General features: G+C 45.9%; 1 protein-coding gene across 2 annotated transcripts; it reads left to right on the forward strand.

Moving 5' to 3' along the window:
• On the forward strand, window positions 1-20746 carry znf219 (zinc finger protein 219). 2 transcript variants are annotated; one of them, XM_035149081.2, is made up of 5 exons: window positions 1-237; window positions 10477-10561; window positions 10727-13136; window positions 13319-13465; window positions 15658-20746. In XM_035149081.2, the coding sequence occupies exons 3-5, from the start codon at window positions 10730-10732 to the stop codon at window positions 16815-16817; spliced, it is 3714 nt and encodes a 1237-aa protein (XP_035004972.2). In that variant the 5' UTR covers window positions 1-237; window positions 10477-10561; window positions 10727-10729; the 3' UTR covers window positions 16818-20746. The 2 variants fall into 2 exon arrangements, with proteins under 2 accessions (XP_035004972.2, XP_035004973.2); XM_035149082.2 differs by lacking the exon at window positions 13319-13465.
• Window positions 20747-21342: the final 596 nt, after the last annotated feature.

A 21342-nucleotide genomic window follows, 5' to 3' on the forward strand; every position in this document is an offset into this window, starting at 1 on the left:
ATGGGGAAGAAAGGGAAAGAAAGGGAGATGGAGGAGGAGAAGGAGGAGGAGAGAGTGAGAGAGAGAGAGAGAGAGAGAGAGAGAGAGGGTGACCAAACGGAGGGAGGAGGGAGGGGGAAACGGCGTATGCTTGTATACAACCCTGATTTCCATTTTTTTCCCAACTCGTAATGTATTTAATTCAAGTGAAACGTAATCATGACGTGTCGTGTCATTAATCTCCTCGCCGCCTCTCCCGTAAGTACACTGAGTCTTTACTTTCAACATATATCTGCTTTTTAGCCACACTCGCCTCTCGCACAACACTATGTTTACATGTGCACTTTTACGCGTGATGCAGTGACGCATCTGTGCCAAAAACATTTACGCAAAATTCAAGAATTTATCGCGTTTTTCCTCCATTTGTCTCCAGCGTGCAGGACACGGGATAATGGCCAATGTAGTTGTTGTTGTGTTATTTCTCAGTTTGGATGCAAACGTGTGCGTGTGTGTTCGTGCACGCGCGAGTGCTCGCATGTGAGTGAGTGGCATGAAGCATGTATGTAACCGCGCGCTCCACGGAACACTTTACGTGTGTGTCATGTATGTGGAGCCGGTGTATGTGCGCGCGTGGCCGACATGGATGTAAGCCCGCGAGCCCCTTCGTATATCCGTGACATGACAAAAAAACACACACGCAGGGGGATTAACGCAGATTTAACGCAAAAGAAACAATGTGGCGTTTGAAAGAAGTCGAACCGACCGCGACTTGAGAATCGTCGCGAACGCACGAAAAGTCGCTTAAAGCCGCATTTTGTTCAGAATTCGCGTAACTTTAACCAACTTCTGTTCGCGAGGGAAGCAGCTCGTTCTCCTCGCTTTCGTTGCGTTAAAGACGACGAGCTCTCACCGCGGCGTGAATCCACAAACTGCTTTTTATTCTTTCGTAAAAGTAGCTCCTACGAAAACATGCACAAGTTGTTGGTGCGTAACGGAGCATTTTCTCCCTCCGAAGCCGCACGCAGACGTGTCGTCCCGGGCGTAAAAGTGGATTTTTGCGTGTTGGCAAGTTGATCCACAAAAGCGTAATTTGCAGATAGATGCGATTAGCTGCACTAATTCTTTTGTTGGGCTCACGTTGGGCATTGTGCGGCGCATTGTTTGCGAGACAAGCAGCGTCACTTTCATCCGGGATGTGCGCAAAAACGCAGCCTCGGATCGGAACGGCGCTTAAAATAAACGTTTTCCCACTTTTCCCTCGGCGTTTTACTACAGTGTTTACTACCAGCCGTGTACTTGTCCTAACATCACCCCGGGAAGTGGCATAGCGGCTCGGGCACGTTGGGCCAGTGTGTGCGTGGAAAACGCGTGGTGCCAAACGGTTGGAGATAAGTTGCCGGTTTTCCAGCCCCTGCGTTAAAAATGTGCGGTTTTTTTTTGGGACACGGTGTCGCTTCTTTTTTTTGGGGAGGGGAGATTGGCAGCGGATTCGAGATGAAATCCATGATGGCACTTCTTCTTCCTCTTCTTCTTCTTCTTCTTCTTCTCTTCCTCCTCCCTGCTCGCTCACTCGTCTTTTCCCCTCCCTTAATCTTTTGTATAGAAAATTTAAGAACAAAATGGAGCAGGGGAGAGAGAGAGCGATAGATGGGCTGACATGACACAACCCCCCGACTTCTCCGAACTACATCCCCGCTCTCCACGCTTTCTTCCCCGGGCACGGTCACGGATCGGCGGCCGTGCGTCCCCGCCGCTCCGGTGGAGGTGTTGTTCACCGGCGCATTGTTTGTTGACGCTTATTTATTCCATTAACGTGCCTCTAATTGAGATGGCCGCGAGAGAGAGAGCAGACGAGCGAGAGGGGGGGGAAAGAGCGACTGAAAATGGTTGCACGTTATTGACGCACATCACTGGGGCGAGGAGGAAATTCCTCTCGAGATAAGGCGCAGACGTGTCATCTGGGTTCGACCAGACACTCCCGTCGCCTTTTTCTGGATCCGCTGGAAATATGTGCAGGGATCCTGAAATGCCCTATTTTTCACATCCAGCCCAAATGTCACACTCCTCGGAGCGCGTGCACACTGGAAGTAGGTTGACATTGCTGCCTCGTCCTATAATCAGCGTGTCACGGGGCGTCCTCTAACTCTCTACCTCGTTTCTCTCCTCGTTGCTTTTATCGTTTTAAACTTTGTGGATGTGGTGGAGCCAGAAGCCTCTTTGAGATCCACGTGCCAGTGGAAAACAGAAAAGGGAAAAAGCACGAGAGGTGTTTCTCTTTGATTATGTTTCACTTGAATGACTTTTTGTCATCACGTAGGTTCACAGAAGCTGTTTTCTCTACATTGAAACTAAACCTTAAAGCGTCACATGCACCTTTTACAACCAGATGATTTTAGGAATAACTTTTTCTTATCACTTATATGATCAGAAGCTTGTTTCCTTTGCCAGAAACTCATAGAGACAAACCTCTCCACTAAATATTATATAAACCAAACCTTAAAGCGTCACCTCTCTGTATAAAGGGTCACATCCCCCCCGACAGGTCGTCGACCTTTTCAAACAAGATGGGTTCTCACTAGAACGACCTTTTCTGATCACATATTTTAACAGAAGCCACTAAACTAATAAAACAAACCTCCACACTGGATCATTTATTTAAAACTAAACCTTAAATCCACTCAAAGTGATGAGAAAACTTTTTCCTCGTCACTTTTTTTTTGTTGCCATAAACTAATAAAACAAACTTCTCAAACTAAATGTTTTACCTACAACCTTAAAGCTTCACCTTTCTGTGGGACAAGTGTCCTCGTCCACCCTAAATATTCTCGAAACTAAACCTCAAAGACTCAGATCGTCCACTTTTTCAAATGTGATGATTTATTTTGCTTATTTCTCCTCATAATTACTTTTTCCAATCACTTATAGTAACTAAAGCTACTTAGCCTCGCCATAAACTATTAAATCAAACCTCTGAATATTTTATCTACAACCTTAAACTAACCCTTAACGCGCCACCTCTCTGTGGGAAAAGGCTCCTCGTCCCCCTCGCAGGTCGTCCACCTTTTCAAGTGCGATCATTTCTTTTGATTATTTCTCACCAGAACGACCTTTTCTATTCACGTATATTAACAGAAGCTACTTTCTTTGGCAAAAGCAGAAAAAAACCCCCCCTCTGCTCAGTATTTTATAAACTAAACCTTGAAGCGTCACCTTTCTGTGGGAAAAGTATCCAACAGGTCGTCCACCTCTTCCTAGCTAGTTACGTATTTTATTGACACGAACAAACGAAACAATATAAAACGTATTCATATACAACACAAACCCAAAATATATTAAAAGGGTTAAAAAGAGTCATTAATTCACTCCAGGAAACTAAGTGCCGCTCTGATATTAGCAGACAAGTACATAATAAAAGCTTCTTTTATCCGCGTCCACAAAGATTCATACATGACGACTTCATGTTCTCGCGCTAATGAACCGAACTCCGCTGTCACAAACCGTCTAATGCTTTCGCCTCATTCAGGCCCCTCTCTGCTCGTTATGCTCAAGTATCCTCCTCCTCCACTATCGACACCGCCCCCAATCTTTGTACATACTGTACTGTACTTGAGGGGGGCCACACGCACCCCCCATCCAGGTGGCTCCCGGGGGGGGCGGTAGAGATTGTAAGCGAGGGAGAAAGAGAGTGGGGGAGAGAGAGTGTAAAAAAGGGAGAGGAGTGTAGCACCAATCAAGGCCTCTGATTGATATAATTGGGTCATTAGTGCGCTGTGGGAGAGGCACCTGCTTGCCCTCAGTTAGGGAGAATCTACTGCATTGTGACATTTTCAGACTGTGGAGACTTCTCGCTGGCTGCCCGGGATTAGCGTGTATTTAGAGCACTGGGGTCTTACTTAAATAGTTCGCCACTTGTGCCATTTGTGCTCAGTTTTCAGACGACTTCCAAACCGATTCGTACGGCAGACGGCGACAGGTAGATGGTCCGCTTCCCCGTGAGTTTGGACGAGTGGAATCATAAATTTGGGAATCAGAGGAAGGTGAGAAGGTGGCAGCAGCGGTAGGAAGGCCGGCTGAGGGTCAGGCACAAAGAGATGGCGACTGCGTTCCACGATTTCTTAAACGCAGAAGTTGACTTGTCAGTGTTGGCCAGTTTTGAACTTTAGGCTCTCTCCTTTACTCGTTCACACAGCTACCTCTGTTTCTTTTTGTTCGTACGACTGAGAGCAACACCATGAAGGGAGGTCTGTCTGAAAGTGTGAACCGTTACGCTCATATTTAATAGATTACCCCCCCTCGTCTGTTAGTCTGGTTGCCCTCCGAGCGCGGTCAGACCTTTAGGCTCAAATCCCCCGAGAGACACAACAAAGTTCCCCTCCGACCTCGTGTGCGTGTGGTCGAGGTGCAGCGAGCGTCACCCCGACTGACGGAGAGCTGTCAAAGCTCCAAACACTGACCCTCCATGTACATCAGTTATATTTAACTCGGTGTAGATTTCCCCCGGGCTGAGTAAAGAAGCAACCTGCGGTAACAGTTACTCTTTTCTCCATAGTAAGTTGCTCATATGTCTGATATATGTGATACGCATATTCCACAAGGAGGTCACAGTGTAGGGGTCAGCGTCCCAGGGGCTTCTGGGTAGTGGGCGTCTTGCCTGAGGACACTTTGCATGAGGGGGGGTTCTTTTTTTGTGCCCATTTTGTATCGGGCTATTCATAATTTGACAGATTTTAGTACAATTTTCTATTTGTGACATGGGAACAAAATCCTCAGGTGGGAAGCAAAGATAAACCTTTTAGCGAGAACACATCGGCTGATTTGCTGCTGACATCTGCATCCAAAGCAATTCTCCCTTTAAAAAGGCTTCAGTCTCGTAATCCTGAATCAGACGAGTCAGTCAGCGCGATACCGCCTCTGGTTGTTTTAGACGCGGTGCGAATAGGAGCGAGAGCCTCGTCTCATCTCCGCCGAGACGCTGTGATGTTCTCCAACGCTCAGACTCGTTCACTCGCGCTCCGCAAGCTGCAGTGGAAGTGCAGCCTCACGTTCTCCTTCGCCGGAGGAGTGATTCATTCAGGAAGAGCAGGAGCAACAGCTTAAGAGGAGAGCGAGAGGTAGAGGAGGAGAAATTAAGTGGTGAGGTGAGACGGGAGGAAGGAGAGGGTAGCAGACAGTGGCAGATCAAACGTTCCCAGTGATGACCGGGGCAGGAACTGTTTCCTCTTCCACCTTTTTGGCGAAGAGACCGGATCTGAGGACAGATTGAGAAGGTGTCGTTTCTTCACCTGTGGTCAAAAAGGTCGACCGCTCATCAATCCCGTCACACTACCGTCACTTTCAAAACCAAAGAGACACAAAAGTTCACGTGTAGAAGAAATCCACCAGTGGAACCTTCACAGAAAGCGTTGGGTGCTCGGTGGGAGGCACCCCCCCTTATCACTGCTGGAGCTGGAGATGAGAGCCAGACAAAGTTGGAGTGAAGCAGCGAGTGAGGCGGGGGGGTTCAGGGAAAGGTGAAGTAAAGGAAATGAATACCGTCTGTGGGGAAGCTCGCCACATGACCACGCGATAAAAACCACAGGGCCAAATTATACAGTACCGCACACAGAGCGGACTCCCCTCTCGTCGTCCCTCAGCCGCTCGCCCTCTTTCTGCGTACACGGGTTTTTTTCTGTGCGGTCGGCCTCTCGGTCGCTCACTTCACCCCCGAGGGACACCTCGTCTCGCACACTTCATCACATGAGAGCCCAAGTTATATAGCGGGAAGAAAGACGCACTTGTGAGGATTCACAGAAGTACACACACACACAGACACACACAGATATACACTTGACTTCAGTGTGGAGTTCAGGCCTGAGACCTTAGAGGTGCCTGTTTACAGGATGTGTACAACAAACACACATACAAGCTCAGATGAAAACAACACTAAAATACCTTGAGTGTGCAAAACACACTGTGACGTCACCCATTGGTCGTTTTGAAGAGTTTGGCATTTTGTTCAGCGCCATCTTGGTTTTTTAAAATGAGAAATAACCATATTTAGAGCTCGACAACACTGCACCCCCACTTACACCTGTAACCCGCCCCCACGGTACTTACTGTCTGCTGGCCAGTCGAGAGAACACAGGTTCAGTCACTCCTGCATTGGCTTCACTTTCTGGACCCGGAGTCTACGCCCATTTGTATTTATGGTTCCTATCGGGAAAGAAAAGAGCCGTCATAATATGAGCATGATACAAAACTGAAATGTAAAGAAATACACCTGTCCGATGCAACTTAGATCCCGTTGGGGTCAAGTTGGGTTTGGACAATAATGTTTAAATGATATTCAGGTTGGGTCGGGTCTGTCAGGCTCCACCCCCCGCTCCCTCCAAATATGGTAACTTCTGGTGTCAAGAAACCAAGATGGATGAACAAAATGTCAAACTGGAGGCTTCAAAATGGCAGCTCACAAACCGATAGGTCACGTCACGTTTCAGGCTGTAATCATCATCAAAATAAATCAATCTGAGGATATGAAACTGCTCAAAGACATAATTACACAAACTGTAATGACGGGTTGTGAGGAGACATTGCTTAGCGACTCCCAGGGTTGACTTGTGTACGTGTACGTGTACAAACCCACTTAATATACAGCCTGTAACACATATTCATACTCGTAGAGCTGAGCAGATAGAGTACGTCCTGCCCTCACATACACACAAACACAGTGAAAAGGTGTTCACACCCTCACATTTATAATTATGATGTGCAGTGTGAGCGACGTGTTCGAACCTGCACTAACTGCCTTCACAATAAAGCTGCACCGCTCACTGGATATTTACACAATGACTTCAACCCCCCCCCCAAAAATAAACTTGTCTGAACATATTGTGCTCCTGCTCCCTTGGCAACTATTTATCAGCGATGTGATGTATGACTCAGCAACCCCCCCCCCCCACTGTATTCACACTCACACACACACACCTTGTGTGGGAGTTGTTTTCAGTGTTTAAACAACGCTGATTTTAATTCTTCGTTTTTTTGGGCCCGGAAAAAAAGAAAAAAGTTGGCACATTGACCTCTGTCGTAAAAACTAATATCCAGTTAAAGCAATTCAGCGCTTGAAGTGTCTCAGTAGCCACGAAGTGCGATTACAGTAATGACAACATCATGGCAATGCTTAACACAACAGCAGTGTACTTTTAAGCTGTCATTACCGCGCGAGCTGCTGCTGCTGCTGCACGCTGTTAAAAAAACAAGTAAACCCAGGTAAATACATGTTAAATGAATGTTATTATCAACCTGCATTTCCTGTTAAGACTTGACTGAATGGTTCAGGTGGATCACGTGCAGCCAACATTAAATATGCATTTCTCTGATGTATTTTTAAAATGTGATTCCTCCCTCTCCTCCCTTCTCTTTGTACAGTATTCACATCCTTTTAAACACCGTGTTGAGGGACTGCTGCAGATGATTATGAATGAATCACATTTTGTTGGTTGTGGACAAACGTGTCTCCCGTTATGTACAGACGTGGTTTATTAGTCTGGGACTCGTTGGGTTTCTTAGTTCCTTTACACCTGAGGTTTTACGTGCGTGTGTATGTGGAGGATATTGTAGCAATATTATTTGTGTGTGTGGAGAGTTGTGTAGCTGTATCTCAATCTGTGTGTGTGTGTGTGTGTGCATAGTCAGATATATAAATATGTAAAAGAATCTGTAAAGATTTACAAATGCGTAAAAAGGGAAAATCTATAAATGCGTAGGCTACTGAGATTGCATTTTCTGATTCTTTTAGACATTAACAAACCAGATTATACTCATACGGATTGAGAAACAGTTACACAACATTTACAGTGTTTTTTTCTACACATTTACAAATCTGATCACACACACACACACACAGAATCTGAATTCACATTTGTAGATTCCTCTACGCATTCGCAAATCTAATGCCAGATTCTTTTACACATTTGAAGATTACGCACACACGGATTGAGATACAGTCACACAAGTCTCCACAAAGACACACACACAGTATTGGCCTCATACATCTGCTCCACCTGATTTCTGTCAACCCCAACCCCCCCCCACTTTCCCTGCATCCTTTGCTGCACCTTATCTCCATCTAACCAAATTTTCTTTATTGGCATGACGGGGTCGTTGGTTGGCGACGGCCACCGTCATGGTGGAACAATGCATTGTGATGGTGATATTCATATGATAATACCATCAGGCTGCAGATACGTCCAGATAGCCTCTGTGTGTGTGTGTGTGTGTGTGTGTGTGTGTGTGTGTGTGTGTGTGTGTGCTGACTTTTCAGATGGTTTTTTAAATCTGTTGTTCTGTGTTGATGTTAATCCGCAGCCTGCCACTCCACCGCTCTGTTCCAGCATGTCTGTCTCTTTACCCTTTTATCCCCCTCGACACCACATTGGCAATCACATTAAATCATTTTCATTCATATGGCTTCCGACGATTTTTTTTTTTTTTGAATGCTCGCTGCCCAGTTTGTAACTGCACTGTATGTTTCTATCCGTCTCTCTCCCCCTCTCTTTCTTTCTTTCCCTCCGTCTTTCTCATTTTTCGCTCTTCGCCATGTTGGCAGGGCCCAATCTACCAGCTGATATCAGCATTCCCTGGCACTCCGCCAACTGGCAACACTGCAGGAGAGACAGAAAGAGAGAGAGAATGAAAGAAAATTAGTGAATAATAGACGGAGGGAGGGAGGGAGCGAGAGAATGAGAGGGGGATGGGAGGAGTATGAATCAGGGGGAGAAAGAAAGACAGAAGGCAAAGGAAGACGGAGAGAGAGAGAACAATAATGGTGGATTAAGAAGGGACAGAGTGTGTGTCTGTGGTTGTGTGTCTGTTTGTGTGATTGATATGGTGTGATATCCCTGTGAGTCATAGCTGAGCTAAAATGTCAACTGGCTACATGAGAATCTCTTTGTCATCCAGCCTCAGTAACACACACACAGACACACGCAGACCCACACACGCACACAAACACACACATGTACACAAATCCAGCAGATCATACAAACACTTAAGTCACCGTACCGCCACGTGAACACGAATGTGGGCGACGACACCTGCGAACACAGATGTTCCGTTGTTTTGCCACAATGATTGATGACCTTTTGTTTTGTCGTGGACGCCTCTGCTGCTTCTCAACTCCGCCGAGTGATGGACAAAAACAGCCCATGTGCATAAATCCACTGGAACTGGTGCAAACTGCTGTGCACTCAAAATATTTGGACGTGGCTGCCCGGACGCTTGTTGTGTGTTCACTTTGCTGCTAATCACGCTTTATGTTTTAGCTGACTGCATTGTCTCAGGGTGACGGCTGCAGGACGGTAAACACGACAGAAGAATGAGCGAATAAACGAGTAGCCATGACTAAGCAGCGTGTGGGTCAGAGTCACCACACCCAGGCAGCAGATTGAAGAACATGGCTGTGCATACGTGCATGTATACTGTGTGTGAGCGTGTGTGTGTGTGTGTATACAGTCCTGACTTAAGCTGCTACTGTGTGATTGCACAGGAAGGGCGTGAGGGGAAGTCAAAACATCACGCGCCCATCCTGTTTGGGACAGTCCATGTCCTGTGGTGGTGGTGGTGGTGCCCTTAACTCCTAAACACACGCAGATACACGCTGGTGCACATTCACAGTAATCGTCCCATATGGGCTCCCAGTACGCAGGAGTGGGACGTGAACACATGCAGGAGGCGGCGGAGCAGGTGTACACCTGTTACACAGGGACACACACACGTATGTAGACTGAGGGGTAAATGAAGATCAGGAGGATTTGCCTTATACTTAACATTTAAAACACACTGAATACGTTGCTATAATTACTTTGCAATTGATTCAGTGTTATTAGCATTACTGATGGGAAAAAAGCAATTCTGTACAAATTGCTTTTAATCCTGTTCTGCAGAAATCTGATACCTGCTGTTAATCGCTCAGTACTGCAAAAGCATTTACACCTACGTTAACACTCAGTGGTGGAGGGAGTACTTACACATTTTATCTATGTGAGGAAAATCTATCTGAACAAAGATAGTACTCAAGTCAGTAGTTGCTTTTGAATATACTTTAATATTAAAGTAAAAGTACTTGCAGAGGGTATCCTATTCCTGAAAGCAACAGTCTACTACATGATTATGGCGGAGTCCGAACTATTTTCAGGTTTAAAGTATAAAAATGTAATATAGTAGAAAGTACAGATATTTGCTGATATATGTGAAAAGTACCCGAAAAGGAAATCTACTTAAGTAAAGTACAAATACATGAAATAAGTACAATAACAAAGTGAATGTACTTTGTTACATCCCACCACTGTTGACACTGATAATTCTTACTTAAGTTTTAAGTTAAATTCGAACTTGTGCTCAAACATGTATGTGCGTGTTTGTTTTTTAAATGTGATTTCAAGTGGAATAATTGTTAGATTTTTAATTTAAGTTTCTCATTAGTCATCAGTTGTTTTGTCTGTTTGTTTTTGTTCCCAGGAAATTAAAGGAGGAGGCTGCCACAGAAGAGAGTCCCCCATCAGCCGAGACAATAAAGAATGGCATAAGATCACACACACTGCTGGTAAATCTTCACTGTTTGCATCAACACTCGTTTTACAGTTACACACCAAAGTCGCAGTGAAAGATAATTATACACAAGATGCAGATTTAAACCTTTTGGCTTTTAAACTTAAAGACATCCGTCCCATTCACTGTCTGTCTCCCTCTCTCTGTTCTGCTGTGATAGAGGATGGATTCTCCGCCGGAGTGTGTGTTGTCTCTTTCTTGTGAGCAGCCCCAGTCTCCCCCGACACTGCCGTCCCTGGACCACAGCCCTCAGGCGTTGTCCCCTCACACCCAGCTCTCTCTGCCCGACAGCCCCGTTCTCCTGCCCATCCACAGCCCCGGACCCTCTCCCCTGAGCCCGGACACCACGCCTTATTTCAACCTCTCTCCCTTCCCCCTCCACGAGGAGGACAACCACCACGACGTGGACGAAGAGGATGACGAGGAAGGGCTGGATGCAGTTCCTCCGTCCCCGACCCCAGCGGTGGCTCTGTTCCCTGGAGGAGGGGGACAAGAAGCTGGGTGCAGCCCCGGTTTGGATACCTCCCCCCCGGTGACGCCATCAGCACCACTCCTTGGATTCGAAACCCTCGAGCTCGCCCTCTCCTCTGGGCCGAGTGGGACCTGCAACGACGAGCTAGACCTCCAGCTGTTCCAGAAAGACACTGTTACCAGGGCGATACCTGGAGGGGGAGGGGCCTCATCAGGGCCTGCACTCAAGTTTCCCTGTCACGTATGTGGGAAGAGATTCCGATTCCAAAGTATTCTGTCTCTTCACGCCCGAGCTCACAGTCTGGACCGAGACCGGCGAGCTTCAGCCCTCTACCGGAGCGGCCTCCCCTCAGCGCCCCTGAAGCAGCAACTCAAGGTCCAACAGAATCACAAAGACATAATCCAGAATCACAGAAGTCACACAAACCAGCGTTTACTGCCAGGGACGCTCATCCAGCATCTGATTGAGGAAGAGCACGTTGATGGCGAGGTCAAGGGTCTCGATGAAGGCCTTCAGACAGACCACAACCCAAACTTTTTACTGGATGACAGCACACCGTTGACCCCTCCACTTACAGAGGACCCTGTCTCTGTGACCTCTCCCTATTATTCCACCACTGGGGAGGGGGCATCTACTCCCACGGCGCCTACGTTTCGCTGCCATGCCTGCAAAGGAAAATTCCGCACAGCTTCAGAGTTGGCACGCCACGTCCGCATTCTCCATAACCCGTATAAATGCACCCTTTGTCCCTTCTCTGCCAGCCAAGAGGAGAGCCTGGCATCTCACTTGCAGGAGTGCCACCCTTCTCCAGAGGTTCCATCTCTGCCACCAGCCTTCAACTCAAGGCCCATTATTGCAACCCCTGACACTCCTGTGCCCACCCCGACCCATACCCCAGCCCCGACCCCGAACACCCCACAGGTGACACCAGCTGCTGCAGCGGCAGTGTCCCCCACACTGCCAGCGTTTCGCTGTGAAATTTGCGGACAGCGGTTTACCCAGTCATGGTTCCTTAAGGGACATATGCGAAAGCACAAAGACTCCCTGGACCATAAGTGCCAGGTATGTGGCCGTGGCTTCAAGGAGCCTTGGTTCCTCAAAAACCACATGAAAGTTCATCTCAACAAGCTTGGACTGAAAGCTGGGCTGGGAACTCTTGGGGGGCCGGGAGGTGCTAATCAGCAGGCCAAAGGCTCCGCAAGTAATCACTCTCTCAACGCCCTCTACTCCAGCCTCCTTCTGGCCCAGCGAGGAGGTGGCAGAGGTGGAAGGTCAGAGAGGAACGCTGGAGGCAGACTAGGGATGGGATCAAGCAAGTCAGCCATCCTAGGATACCTGGGGCTGCCCAGTGATGGCAGTGGGGCCAGCTGCATGGAGAGACTTCAAGCAGTGGCTCAGGTGGCAGAGATGGGAAATGGTGGTGGTGGGATTGGCGGCCCAGGAGGTGGAGACCTGGGAAGAGCTGCTAGAGCCACGGGTGACGCTACAGCATCGGTTTCTGAAGGAGAACAGGCAACTTGGTGGCAGCTGGTAGCTCGCAGCCTTGCAGTCGCTCAGCAGCAGCAGCAGCAGCAACATCAGCAGCAGCAGCAGCAGCAACAGCAGCAGCAGCAGCAGCAGCAACAGCAGCAGCAACAGCAGCAGCAGCAGCAGCAGCAGCAACAGCAGAGGTCCCACCAGCAAGGCCAGCAGCAGGGCCAGCGAGGAGCGGGTCGGAGCTCTGTGATCACAGACGCTGACCAAGTAAGAGCCTACCTTGGAGGTCTAGATCCAAGAGAAGACTCAGGAGCAGGAGGGCCATGGGAGTGCCCCGACTGCGGGAAGCTATTCCGCAGCCTGCAGCAGGTGGTGGTTCACGCTCGCGTTCACACTCAGAGGCCCCAGAAAGGAGGCGGCGGCGAGGTGGAGGGAGGCGGTAGTCGTCGCGGAGCGGGACTGGGAAGAGCAGGCAGCGGCGAAGTGAGGCAGGAATCGCAGCTTCACGGTGGCGGATCCCAACAAGCGGGAGAAGTGAGACAGGAATCCAAACTGCACAGCGGTGGATCACAACAAGCAGGAGCAGCTACGGGGTTTCACTCTATCATCTCAACCTTCAAAGGTACAATCGCATCCGCCTTTTTTTCCATTTGGTCTTTTGGGTTGTGTTTGTTTGCTCACATGTGAAGGTGCTATTATCACAAGAGTATGTTATTTCATATTGCTCCTCTGTTGTAAATAGAAGCTCTCGTGGGGGCCCTTTAACGCCAACTATTATCTGCACATTTTTCTCTCTACTTGCAGAAGAAAATGGCTTGACAGCAGTCTCCTCCATACCTTCAGTTCCCATCAGGGAGCGAGTGCGTGGTAGAGGAATAAAAGACTGCCCCTACTGTGGGAAAGCCTTCCGCTCCTCACACCACCTTAAAGTGCACCTGAGAGTTCACACAGGTGAGAAACTCTTGTGAGTTTAAAAAGCCACATTTATTTTTTTTAACCTTTATAAATCCCGGGAAAGGTTTTGTTGAGCAGAGCTATCTTTTTTTATTTTTTTATTTATTTTTACACATCACCTCAGAGAGCTGGCCGGCGCTAATCATAGCATCTACTGCAGGCAGCTCCACCGAAGCAGCTCCTGCTTAAGTGCCTTGGTTGAGGGTATATTACCATTAAGCCACTTTAGGGAATAAAACTGGTAAAATATCTTCGTCTGTAACCTCATCCCCAAAAAACATGTTCTCCAGAAAAGTTCCCTTTTTCTGTCATGTGATTTGCCAGAAACTGAGCAAAGTGAAAACGGTTTGACATCGTTTTTTCTCACCTCGACCAAGGAGGTTATGTTTTCTTTAAAGTATTGGAAAGGTCGGGGGATGGGTCAAGGAAGAGCACATTCATTTTTGGAGCAGATTTGATTACGGTGGCAGATCCAGGATCTTTCTTTTCACTGTCTTTTACATTGTGAGATATGACGTTAGCCTTGGTGGAGGTTTACATCTCTGAGCCTGTTTTATGTGTCTATACTTTACAGGATCAATGCATTTGAATTAATGCTAATGTGCAAATGTAAATGCACAATATTGAGCCATGCAGGCTGGTTTTCATCTGCAGGTTTACGGTTGAAAGCATCAAATTAACATATTGACACATGCATAAACACGCAGAAGTACATACACAGACATTATATCTATGAAAACTTGGACTAAGGCACAGAAGTCCTGCTGTATTCTCACATGGCCTCGCTGTGACATTTCGTGGACATTTTACTCGGAGGCTGCAGGAAAAGCAACTGACTCAGACATTTGCGTTTCCCACACAGCCCCGGGGAAACATTTCAGGAAAGTGTCCAGACTTCAGTGCAGGTCTGAAAGCAGCTGTTATATTCTTACATTTCATATTCTTATGTTGAAGTCATGACGGGACATTATACCCTCACAGATTCTTCTGTAACAACAATCATTTTCCCTTCAGTCTTTGAGATTCAAATTCCAAGACCTGCTCTTTGAAACAAGCCGATCTGGTGGTGTTCTAATTAAATTCACCTCAGATAATTTCTAAATTATCGGGACTGCGGGGCCGAGACATGTGGCTTTTCAAACGAGCTTTAAAAAAAACTAAATCAAAATCAAAAAAACCTTATACTGAACATCTTGTGACTTGGGAAACCTCCCAGCACTCACTCACTCTAATTAATGATCCATACTCATAAGACTCTATCAGCGTGAGTCACTGTCATTTTCTTTTTTTGTTATTTGCCTTTCGCTTGATGCGTTTGATCAGAAACTGAGACCCCTCTTCCATTTTCAATCTCCAGCAGCTGATAACTGGAGCTCGTCCAAGTCTTTCCTGCACGACAGAGCCCAAAATGCATTAAATGAAACCTATTTAGTATTTCCATCAAGAGAACTCATCTACAGCTGGCAGGACCTATCACATCCCAGTTATATTATTCATGATAGCACACAGCTCTCTTTCTCATGCACTACTGCATCTCTCGGCCATCAAGTGATTACCACATGGTCAGTAATTTAAGTGAAGGCATCAAATTATAATAATTCCCTCTTGAGAACATCACTGCCTCTCGAGACTTTTCAATCCCTTCATTGTATTTTGCTTCTGAAATTTAAATGTAATTGATCGTCCGGCGACGTCTTCATCAACAGATCTGCGTTCTTCTTTCCTGATAATTCTTTTTGTTCCCGTGAATGGGATCATTTAAGCTTCTCTAGTGTCAAACATCTCCTGGTGGTGATGGCCTCCAGCGTTTTCTTGATTTTCCCAGTGTGTAATTGTTAATCACTGATGGAATACTGCCATCTCCCTTTGAAACGTGAAACTACATCTCTCACTCAACACTGCTCAAATGACGGCAGTTTTTTCTGATTATAGAGTTTGTACAGTTCCTATATTGTTTTTTATATGATATGAAAACCAATTTGCTGACTCTTGAAACTCATCTTTGTAACTTATCTTTTGTCCCTTAATTACAATGTGAAACCAAAACTAACCAGATCAAATGAAACTCTGGAACAAACACGTGAACCGTGGTCCTCACGTTTCACCAGGGGATGAGGTTGGACTTTAAGTCCTTTGCTGGATGATGAGCTGATTTTCAAACCTTATTTTCTTCATCCTGTTTCCTCCAGGTGAGAGACCCTACAAATGTCCCCACTGTGACTATGCGGGTACCCAGTCTGGTTCTCTGAAGTACCACCTGCAGCGGCACCACAGGGAGCAACGCAACGCCTTGTCAGCCTCGTCCAACTCCTCCTCCGCCGGCCTCACCTCCACAATCAACAGTCTGACCTCTGGAACCTCTGGGCTGGCCAAGCAGCGCCGATCCCAAACCAACCACTGCCCCATCAACCGAGGCCCGACAGACGCCCCCACCTCTCGGCTGAGCCAACAGTCCTGGCTTCTGGGGCTTCCAGACCAGCGAGAGAACCGCAAGGCCTTGGCGGCTTTAAGGGACGTGGACTTGGAGACCCAGTACAGGTATCTGTCTGGGGTGATGGGAGCGCTTTACCAAGGTGGAATGGAAGGAAGCTGGATTAGAGAGTCTCCCCCACCAAAGGCCCCTAAAGTGTCCCGGCGTAAGCCCCTTACCACGAGCCGAATGGTCCAGCCTTCCAGTGACAAGGAAAGCCCTGCATCTTCAACTCAGGAGGGCGGGTTTGAACCTCTGGATCTGTCCCGTCGTCCCTCACCAGGGTTCGGAGGGATGGAGGATGATGGAGTCATGAGTGTGGGGGAAGGAGGGGTTGTAGATGGCGGCGATAATTCATCAGGCGTCAAACTGAGCCAGTGTTTGTTCTGCCCATTCCGTACGTCCTCAGCAGAGCTCATGGCCATGCATCTCCAGGTCAACCACACCAGTAAGTCTCGGCGTAAAAGAGGCTCTTCGACTACCTTAGACTACGGCGGAGCCTCAAAGTCCACCAAGCTCGGGACGGATCTCTCCGACCTCGATTCCTTGGGGATATGGAGGCCTGAAGGTGAGGCACCCCTGGGGGAGTGGTCCTCAACCCAGACCCTCAACGGGCTCTCAGAGGATCAAGCAGGACATGGGGGTCATGTTCTTGACTACCCAGACTCCAAACTGGCCTCGGTATCCAAGAATGTAAGGGACGGTCTGGGGCTGAGGGAGAAGCTGGAGGAGGAGGATGAAGAGCAAGAGGAGGAACTGGAGGATAACCTGGAGAACAGCAGTGGAGAGGACTCGCAGGACCAGGATCTGAGGATGTCTCTCGCTCTGTCTCCGGCCCTGAGCTCCAACCACATGGTGGAAGACGAGGAAAGAGTCTGAACCGACTTACAGGGTGTCTGACGACTCCACTCAGATGGAGGTTGGGGTTTTTGAAGAGCGTGGGAAGCATTGCAGAGAGAAAAGGTTTTAAGGTTAAATGAAGAATTGCCCCTTTATACTTTCATTTCCGGAGAGACTCGAGGAGTCTGATGTTTTGGAGGTTTTTGAAAAAGATGAGAGAGAAAAATCACAGCTGTTAAGTTCCCTCTCTTCAGTTTTGAAAGTGTGGTTTACCTCAGTACAACAAACGTCCTGTTGAAATAGCACAGACGCATCTTTACAGGATTTTTAGGCCACTTTTTGTTTTGTTTTTGAGCTTCACTCTAAGACGGATGATTCTAGGATGATCTCCTCTTTGATAAATAAGTAAATCTCGGGGCAGAGCTTGCATCATTCCAGAGTGAATTGCGATGCATTTCTTTCACAATTGTAATGGACTGTAAATCCCACTTTACCATACTGACCAGGTTGGAGCTGACTGAAGAGACGCTCTCCTGACTCTGACCACTGAACAGTTTGAAGTTCCTCCTCCACCCACGACCACACGGAGGAACCCTTAGTCCGGACGAGTTTCAAGCTGTGAACATCAGCGAAGCTATTTGGTTTTAATTTAAGGCGTGAGGTGTTGCAGGCCGTGTGTTTTCTCTGTGTTTCACTGCCTTGTTTGTCTGAAAAGTGTTTCTAGATGATTGTCCTAAAAGAAAACCGCAAGAAAACATTTGTAATTTTGTTTCTTTTTCAGTTAGTGCCTGTTCGCGTACTGTATGTTATTGAGAGAGTCTCCGGTGTCGCTGAGGCTCTGATAGGTTCATTCATTTTATCTGAATATACAGTTTAAAACGATTTAAGTACAGTATATTTGTTAAAAGTGGTTCTAGGTCGTTGTGAATAGTTAAGTTGTAAAAGAAACGCTACGCGGCAGCGTGACGGCAGCTGTTAGTGGCTCAGCTGGAAAAGAAAAGAAAAAAAAGAGTTGGTGATATATACACAATGTTTAATGCGATGAAAGACGTCAAAGCCTCGGCGGTGAAAAGGGGTCACGGTTCAAAATTCAGTGTTTACAATGATGTGGGTCGGGGTTGCCACGGCAACTCAAGGTCATCGCAGACGCGCAGGAAAGAACAAACCACAGAGCCGGAGTCTGACGGACGGACGTCGCTCGAGCCCACGAACACAATCAACCGACACGTTGTTTTCAAGAGACTGCGACTCAGCGACCGTGTCCAGAAAACAACGCCACGTTTTTTTCCTCCATAGGAGAGAAGATACAAGGTAGAGACAGAAAAAGAAAAGAAACAAACTCTACTCTCTGGTGTCTTTTAGATGAGTAGATCCCCTCTCTTCTTTTATAAGAAAAGAAAAGACAATGGTAGGAGTAAATATTAAAACACTAACAAATGCATAGACATCCCAGTAGAATATGTGTAGCTTTTGTAAAGACCAGAAGAAAAAAAAAAAGACGAGACTTGTGTTTATTTTCATTTCCAGATTCTTACAGAAAAAGGTTATCAATATAGGTAATATTGATTATAATGTTCGTGAGCTAAGACTAGTTGGAATGTCTATACAGAGCACTGTGCAAGGTTTGAGTTCCCAAAGTAGTTGTTTTTTATTTTTGAATTTATGGATATAGACCAAACATCTTTTCTTTCCAATGGAAGTCGTCACTTTCTGTTTTTAAAACGTGTGAAGTTGTGGTTTGGTGAGATTTACCCCATCGATCAGCCAGAAGAGTCCGTGTGTCAAACCTCCAACTGGTTGTTAAAGAAAGTTCAACATCAACACATCAACACTACGATGGAGCACTGGGGCCAAACTGGAGAAAAATGTTTGAGATTATGAGAATAAGTTTAGTTTAATTGAATAAGATGCTCGACATTCCTCATTTTAACGCAGGGGACAAGCTGATCTTATGATATTTCCCCTCTATATGACATGTAGCCTAAAATAACCACTTTATTCTCGTAATATTACAAATTAAGTGTCATAACATTCTGACTTTATCCTCGTTATATGATTTTATTCTCATAATATTACACCTTTTTTCTTATAACACTACCAATGTATTCTCGTAACATTATTTTATTCTCGTAATATCACAACTTTATTCTTGAAATCTCAGATCCTTTTCTCACTGGCCCTGATGCTCTGTTGTGCTGTCACACTTCAAACATCATCAATCTGTTCTCATGCGGCATGAAGGTATATTTATGAAAACGATGAATGTCAGGTGGTAGTTTTCCAGGTGAACGGCTGTTATTTATCTACTTGTTGATGGGGTATCCTTTGACTGCAACCACACCTTGATGTGCATTAATGTGTCTACGTTGGTTTTTAGAGCACCTTATGAGTTTTGTAGTGAAAGTCCCTTAGTGGTGTCTCCTTAACAACTACTGTCAATGCCACCGTGCCTTCTGTTTCAAGCACTTCCTGGTGTATTTTGTAAAACTCACCAAAAGCACTTAGCCCATCTCGACACTCTCTCTCTCTCTCTCTCTCTCCGTCTATCCTTCCACTCCTCCTCCTCCTCATCACCTCTTTCACTCCATCTTTCTCTTCCTCCCGACCCCTCCAGGTGTTCTCGTGTTTCTCTCGCCCTGTTCCGGCCTCGATCAAGGTCACAAGGCCTCCAGTTCAAACTGGCGTGGCGAGACTCTTGACAGAAAGGACTACCTGACCTCTAGGGGAGTAAACAAATCATTGTAGATGTAGGGTTACACTTCTTTTGAATACTAACCCTCGGTAAACCAAAGCCCAAGTCTAAGACTAATAGATATTTAATCTCGTGAGGTGCCAAAATATGTCCGAAGTGACACTAAAGTTGAGAAAACACAATAATTCCCTTATCCTCTGTCATTTCTTCTTCTTTCTCCTCCACCCGTCCTCTCTCCTCCTCTCGCTCTCTCGCTTGCTCTTCCTCCATGTCCCTCTCTCGTCCGTTTCCTGTCTCTCTCTCTAGCACCACTCGAAGGTGACGCGTACTATCTGGTATTGAGGCCTTTATTAGATTTTTATTTCAGTTTGTGTGGTGTTTGTTCGATGCCGTTGAGATGGAAAAATGCTCTTCTTATGATGATAATATTATTATTATGGTTTTGGCATTATGGTTAAAAAAGAAAAGAAGATACAAAAACAAGAGACATGTGTTGTTGAATGTTGTACAGATAGAAATAGAGATGTTGTGTTTTTTTTTAAAGAGAGCACAAACCTGAGTGATGGTCCCTTCTCCTCCTCCCATTGGCAGATGGGAATAAAATAAAATGCCGATCGTTCTAAATGTCTAATGACAAAAAAACTCTCTCAGTGTTGGCGGATTTTTAAATCATATGTTTCTTATTATAAAGCATTTCTCTTTGGAGACTTGAATGTAATTATTTGACTCAGAAATCCAGAACCCAAATTTGAAGAAAAGATAAAAAAACCTGTGAAAGGCTGAAGCAGCACTTGACTGAAAGTTAAGTTGAATTAAAGTAAGAAATCAGAGTTTCTGTGAGTTGAACAGTGAGTTGAACTAATTTGAACTCACAAATATCTATAAAATCAACAGAAGCTTCTGTTCAAACTGCTGAAATAGACTTTTGCACATTTCTTTAACCGAACGCGATGTGGCGCCCGTATGATTATTCAGATGTTTTGAATATTGCACCTTTTCCCCTGATTCTAAATCAGGTCTTCTTAACCAAAAGGATACGATTATTATTTAACGTGTATATCGGACGAGTATTTATCGGTGATGATTCTGAAGACGTGACAAATCTCTGCGAGCTGAGGGGGCCACGCTGGGTTTGGGCTCTTGTGTAGTTGACTGCCATTGCAGTGAGGGAAAACTGATCTAACATAGTAGTGACTAATATGACTTTGTGGACAGATTAAAAAAAAAGAAATAAAAATGAAACACATTAGAAATAAATAAACACAAACAAAAATAAGCCAGTGTCTCTTTCTTATGTCTTTGTGCACGTCCAGTTCTTTGTGTGTCACGTGATTACATCAGACGTCCTGTTTGTGTTGCAGGTTTGTGACGCTGCAGGAGTTAACACAACTTTTAGACAAAGCTTCAGCGCCATCTTGTGGCTTCAAATGAAGTTGCATCAATGTGTGGAATGTGGAAGCGCTCCCTTCCTTTGTTTATACACTGAGGTTATTATGGTTTTAAAACGATAAGAAATGTTGGATAAAGACATGTTGATGTTAAAAAAGTCAAAGTATAAATAATAGTGGGATAGGGATTCTTGAGAAAAGTTAGTTATGTGATATGTGGACAATACACGTATGGAAAGATGGACGACATCGCCCCCTGGTGGCTGACTGCAGTGTTAGTCTTAAACCCTGCCTCCTCCATGTTAGCAGATGGGACAAACTAAAAAGTCATTACACGTCAAAGAATGTTTTCTCAAAGACGGTTTCTGTAATTTTAGGATGTTCTTATCTTATGTGTTCAAGTTTTCTTTTTTACAGGTTAGTTTGCGTTTCATTAGTTATTTGATGATATAAAATTGGGGTCAAAGGTCATGATTGACAGGTG

This window comes from Hippoglossus stenolepis, chromosome 23 (assembly GCF_022539355.2).
Source record: "Hippoglossus stenolepis isolate QCI-W04-F060 chromosome 23, HSTE1.2, whole genome shotgun sequence".
In the NCBI taxonomy this organism is placed as follows: Eukaryota; Metazoa; Chordata; class Actinopteri; order Pleuronectiformes; family Pleuronectidae; genus Hippoglossus; species Hippoglossus stenolepis.

What these genes read in the sequence shown, in the direction of transcription:
- znf219 (XM_035149081.2), top strand. Translation starts at nt 10,730, where the DNA reads ATGGATTCTCCGCCGGAGTGTGTGTTGTCTCTTTCTTGTGAGCAGCCC. An exon ending in TATCATCTCAACCTTCAAAG is followed by an intron (nt 13,137 to 13,318) that starts GTACAATCGCAT and finishes CTCTACTTGCAG; the next exon opens with AAGAAAATGGCTTGACAGCA. An exon ending in GCACCTGAGAGTTCACACAG is followed by an intron (nt 13,466 to 15,657) that starts GTGAGAAACTCT and finishes TGTTTCCTCCAG; the next exon opens with GTGAGAGACCCTACAAATGT.